The sequence below is a fragment of the Anoplophora glabripennis genome, unplaced genomic scaffold (assembly GCF_000390285.2).
Source record: "Anoplophora glabripennis isolate ALB-LARVAE unplaced genomic scaffold, Agla_2.0 scaffold480, whole genome shotgun sequence".
Lineage (NCBI taxonomy): Eukaryota > Metazoa > Arthropoda > Insecta > Coleoptera > Cerambycidae > Anoplophora > Anoplophora glabripennis.
In genome coordinates this window covers 242,224-248,547 of record NW_019416566.1, presented here as the reverse complement: position 1 = coordinate 248,547, position 6,324 = coordinate 242,224, and the positions used below count along the sequence as shown (strand labels likewise).

Below are 6,324 nucleotides of genomic sequence, written 5' to 3'. Positions count from 1 at the left end.
ATTTAAAAAATTTTATTTTGTTACTCTGTATCTCGAAAACAAGACAAAAAATTCTTATTATTTACGGGAGGCCTCTTTGAAACACCTTGTATAAAAAAAAGATTCAAATCATGACAAAAAAAAATTGGGGGATATCCTGGTTCTTGATGGGACACACTGCATGTAAAATAAAAACTGATTGTCCAAAAACTAATTATTATTGTCAATTATGAATCCGCGGCTCATTTACAACTGCGCTCGCCCCACCGAAATCAGCGAACTTCGTGCTCGCGTCGTCGTCGTGGCTCGCGTTGTTCGCAGCCAGTCAATCAGTTGACAAGGAGGAGCGGGTGAGAGTGTACTTTGACGGTCCAAGCGAGGTTGTTACATGTGCGACAACGTAACGTCGTTTACATAACACCCAAATTTAGACGACGCACAAACGCCGTTTGAGGAAAAGCCGTTCGGGTAAGCACAGTTTCACGATCGGAAGTGGCAGTAATCCGGGGTACGTAGACGTGTTGTTGTGTAACAATACTTTAGTGGATCAGTTTAAATAAGTGGGTAAATAGGTGAATCACACCCGTCGTTTTTTGAGCAAAGCAGAGCCGGGCACATTGCAGTCTCAATTTTATTGCGCAAGTGGTGGTTAAAAATCGATATTTACCGGCGGACTTAGCACCACACGTGCTATCTAACATGGACTAGCTGTTACACAACAATGCAGCGATACGGCGTGAGTGACCTCGGACAACCTGCTACCACCCGGTCGGACAAAAATGCCAATTACTTTTTGAAAAAGTACCCGGACTTACTCACCTCCCTCACGACTTACTCGACTTCGAGGCTCAAGTGCGAAGGGAGGATATTGCGTAGAGACACCGAGAGGATCAAGAGGATCAGGCGGTTCAGGAGGCAGCCCAATCTCAGGTTGAGGCAGTTCGAGAGCGCTTTTTTCCACGCCATGGACCACAAGATCCTGCTTTTCAGCTGCCCCATGTGCAGGAATGTTCTCAAGGGACCTGTGACCGTTGAATGTGGACATACGTTTTGCAGTGATTGTTTAACGTCCTCCTTAAATAACTGTAGCCGATGTGTTGTTTGTGCCATGGATTTAACGTACCAAAACAGATGCGTCAATGTGTTGGTCCAGGACCTTCTGGAGAAGTGGAGAGAAAGAAACAAATGCAATTCCGATATTGGTAAGTGTAATGAAACGATATAAAACACATCAATACGTTAATCATACACACAAAAGTTTTAGTTATTCAATTACGAAGTCTTAAAGACGTTGTTTACATGTTACATAATTCATATTTCAAATTAAAATTCAAGTTTATTTATCATGAACCCACTTACGTAATGTAATAACTATCTTTGTACTCATTTTATTTACAAATTTTGTGTGTATGTATATTATCACATCAATTAAATGTCAAGTAAGTAGTATCCTCCGCTTCTCATTACTGAATTGTCAAATCTCAATTGAGAGGGAGATAGAGCTTCCAAGAATCAACAAGATATACCTAGGTACACATACGTAAGTTTAAATTAATTACTTAACAAGTCACATCTGTGCCGTACTGTTGTCAGGAAATATGTAATAATTTAGATTGTTTACACAAGTTTCACTGGGAAAACCTAGTTAATACATAATGGTTTAGCATTTTTTTTTATCGGAGATATACTGGGTATGTTTTGATTTTTGTATCGAAATGCATATGATATCACAACTGATAATAACACTGGCACAAAAAAAAGTGGTCTGTACCTTTGATTTGAAAACGAATCTGAAGTCCGTTTAGCTCAGACAACTCCAAAAAAATCGAAAAATTTGTTCTGAACTTGATCAAGTGGGTTTCTTAATACACTCAATTCGAGTCTCAAATTTATTAGTTGTATCCCATCACAGATTTTGCAAAAGTCTCAAAAAAATAGTTGAAACTGGCAAAAAATCATATTAATGAGAATGAGAAAATTTAGAAAACGGTTTTCTAGATTGGATCAAGTGTTCTCATAAATTTTGTCGAATCGAATTCGAATCGTAAAATCTGTTGAATCCTAATTACCCAAAAATTTAGCAAAAATAGCAAAATATCGCAAAAAAAATAAAGGTCGTGAGTCCCAACAAATCTTGAATAAATGTCATGGATACGAATTACTTCCAAATAAATTCGACTGACGCGAACCAGCCTTTCTTTGATGTTGCTCTTACGCTTTTCTTCTTTTGTAGCGAAATCTTTTTACAAGCCCATAAACTCCAAATCCATAAACTCTAAAAATTGAGAAATAAGTCAAACTACTATTAATGGTTTCAGCAAAAAATTACCTTTCCATAACCTTAAATATGTAAAAATATCGCTATTTTGTCATTTTTAGGTGGTTAGGATAACTCGAAAACCAAAGCCAATTAAAAAATGTATACATCGGATTCGAATTCAGCGCCCCAAAATCCTTTAGGAAAGTATATTCGTTTTATATCTTTTAAACATTTTTTGTTTAAAAATGTGGTCCACACACCCACTAAAAGTATTATACAGGGTGATTAAAAAAACCGCTGACACACTTCTAGGGTAGGTAATACATGAAAAATTTAGACGAAAAGTCTTAATTTTCTTAAACCTAGTCTTAAACATAGGGTTGCAAATGCCTCCTTAACGAGATACAGGGCGTCAATGTTTCTGTAAAATTAAACATTGTCTGCAATAATTCCAAAATGCCTGAACATTTCTATTTCAAATTTGTTATGCGTAGTTAGCACCTTAAGACCAATGTTTTATGTACTGCTCAAAATTTCATGAACAGCAGTGTCGTAGAGACGGGGTCAACGTGACTCTTTTTTAAAAATATTTTCTATGCCACTACTAATTTTGTCAAACGGGCACTATTTTCGTGTAAAGTGTTTAATTGTCTATCGAATTGGTCTCTTGCAAAATTTTGATTAAAGCAACCATTTTTAAGAGAAACACGTTTGTAGAAAATTTGTGAATCCAATTTTATTTTCATTCATTTTAGTTCCGTATCGTAGGCTTGTGCTGTTCAAAATAAAATTAAACATCGGCTGTCACTAATGTCAATAATAAGTGTACAAGTGAGTTAAGTAAACTAACTTATAAGCTTCTTTTTGTCATTTTTACGGTTATTTAAATTACTTCAGCTACTTCACTATTTTCAATAACAGTATGAATTACGAATATTCATTTGAAGAAATGACAGATATGCATCTATGTTATGGGCTAGCGATTTTTGTTTCCCGTGATGCAGTTAGGCGATATAGAGAAATGTTTCCTGCGCGAAGAACACCAAATCGGCAAATTGTTGATAATATCGATAGAAGATTAAGAGAAACGGGTAAATTAAAAACAACAAAAATTAATTCTGAACGACGGCGTTGTGCTAGAACTCCGGAATCTGAGGAAATGGTCTGACAGCAATAGAAAATAATATGTTAAGTACCCGACAAATTTCTAGAAATTTAAACATATCACGGTCATCTGTTTGGAGAATACTTCGCGAACAACAATTGTACCCTTATCACTTTCAACGTGTTCAACATTTACTACCTCAAGATTACTACCACCAAGACTAGAGTGGTCACGATGGCTGCTTGGCAGGATTGCAGAGAATCCCAATTTTTCCGCGAATATCTTATTCGCAGATGAAGCATCGTTTACGAGACGAGCAATAATTAACTTCCACAATAATCATTTATGGAGCAACGAAAATCCTAACGTCATTCGAATAACAAATTTTCAGAATGAGTTTTCAATTAAGGTTCATGCTGGCATTATTGGCGACACGCTCATTGGTCATGGATATGCGGAGGAGCCTTTGGTTCCATCATGACGGCGCTCCGGCGCATTTCGCTCGACAGGTAAGAGATTATTTAAATATGACATACCCTAGACGGTGGATTGGACGTGGTGGTCCAATCCAGTTGCCCGCCCGTTCATCGGACTTAAATCCTCTGGATTTCCACACTTAGGGTCATGTTAAAGAGCTGATTTACGTAACTCGATTGATGAATTATGGCAACGAATTCAACAAGCCTTTCAAACAATTCGTAATACGGCCGGGATTTTTGAAAGAATAAGAAGATCCTTAGCTCGGAAGGTAGAAACGTGTGTCGCATCACAAGGTGGTCACTTCCAGCACCTACTCTGATATTTTACATTGTTTCCAGTTATACAATTTTTATCATTACGTTTTCACGCTTAAATTTGTTGTTTATTGTTTACGTTATTTCATTCTGACAAAATCAGTTGAAACCTAAATTAGTCAAAAACTGTAGTTTTAATCAAAATTTTACAAGAGACCAATTCGATAGACAATTGAACACTTTACACGAAAATAGTGCCCGTTTAACAAAATTAGCAGTGGCGTAAAAAAAATTTTTAAAAAAGGGTCACGTTGACCCCGTCTCTACGACACTGCTGCTCATAAAATTTTGAGCAGTACATCAAACATTGGTTTTAAGGTGCTAACTACCTACTCACAGCAAATTTGAAATAGAAATGTTCAGGCATTTTGGAATTATTGCAGACAATGTTTAATTTTACAGAAACTTTAACGCCCTGTATCTCGTTAAGGAGGCATTTGCTACCCTATGTTTATTAAGACTTTTCATCTTAATTTTTGAATCACCCTGTATAACGGCGTTAAGTTTTGAAGGATGATAGTGGGATGATAAGTCTCTAAGGATTTTTCTATAGAGTTTTATGTTTATATCATCAATGAACAATGTCATCACGATGCAAAATACCGTTCTCTGTAGATAAACTGTAGATTCATATTTCTTAACTGTGTTATGGTCGAGACCACACCAAGGGGTATTATTTTTTTATATCGTTTCCAAAAATTATATGTATCAAATTTTTCCTTTGTAAAACATTTTGTCCTTTCCTCTTGAACTCTGAAAAAAGAAATCTGCCCATCAAATCGACTCAAAATTTTCGTGAATCCTACTTTGAACAAGCCGGAGTAAAATATGGTGCAAATAAAAAAGAAATTTAAGTCGTTAGTTGCGCAACGAAGCCATACCAAGCCAGATGTAAGTATCCTCGCGTTATATACCACTTTGTATTAGCATGTTATATGTTAACGAAATAAATCTTATGTATATTTTATGTAATGTACCACGTAACAATTGCTAATGCAACCGAATATCTGTAGTAGGCTATGGAATGGTAGTGAACAAGCAGTGAAACAAAACGCTCGTTTGCGGCTATTATGTAAAAGGCAGTGGCGACGTTACGAGATACGACTGTCTTCGCATGTGCCCCGTGTAATTTTTCATGATCTGGTCTGATTCTGTTCCAGCCTGTCAGAAACGTCGCCTGACATATTGTTGACTAAAACTGTTTTAATTTGTTTCGTACACTGCGAAAAATATTGCTTACTTTCTAAACTTTAACGCGAGTTTATAAGTCTTTCATTCATAGTTAACATAGTTTACAGACAGATGTGAAATATTCGGGGAAATATTCTTTTATTGATAATATTTTGCGAGATAAACTACAATTTTGATCTCTACAAAGCCTTTGTGTGACATTGAAGCGTTAAATATAATTTTATATTTTACAACGAGAAATAATACCTACCATTTTTTTGTGAAAGGAAATATATTTCATTTCGGGTAGGAAAAGCGATTATTCATTTATAACTTTACTTTCAAATTCAATTCTAAATAAACTGTTACAATATACATTTTTAACTGTTTTAGTAGCTTCCCTAGCAACTCATTTTTCGTTAATTTTTCTTTTCAAAGAGCGCGTTCTTTATTGTTGCATTCAATAGCCTCATTTCTGTTTTTCAAATATTTTTTCACAAAGAAATGTTACATGAACATGAAAATTAATTTAGGTTTATGAATTAACAGATTAATAAAAAAACTTGTAAATTTAACATTTTCATTTTCACGTCTAAACGTGAGGATTTTTTATTTCTATATGTATAGGAATTACGTCACTTTCATATTGACTAAGCCGTGAGAAAATCTTTATTTTCGCACATAAGTAAAAAAAATATCTTATGTGATTAACCACATCCTAACCATTTTATTTTTTTACCCGATTCTCAAATTTCAGATAGGCAAATATAATTATTTATAAACATAATCACTATTTCCTCATTGAGTAGAAAGAAATACAGGGTATAATCTACAACCTTTTATGGATATTCTTCTGTAACTTTTTTGTAGGTTAAATTTTTACACACAACTATTAGAAATAGGTAGAGAATTTTATTCTACGCATAAATTGTAGATCTATCAAAAGTCAAAATTATGCTCGGTTATGAAGATATTACAGAAAATATTTATTAACACATAGGTACCCCATATTTTTT

The 6,324-nt window shown here is 34.9% G+C and overlaps 1 protein-coding gene across 2 annotated transcripts in view; it reads left to right on the top strand.

Annotated features, from left to right (window-relative positions):
• The first annotated feature begins 332 nt into the window (after positions 1-332).
• Positions 333-6,324, top strand: part of LOC108910086 (LON peptidase N-terminal domain and RING finger protein 2) — a 63,140-nt gene continuing 57,148 nt past the window's right edge. For both annotated transcript variants that reach the window (XM_018714592.2, XM_018714591.2), the window contains exon 1: positions 333-1,181. In XM_018714592.2, coding sequence (XP_018570108.1) covers positions 701-1,181 — 481 coding nt within the window. In that variant the 5' untranslated portion in view covers positions 333-700. The remainder of the gene's footprint in view (positions 1,182-6,324) is intronic.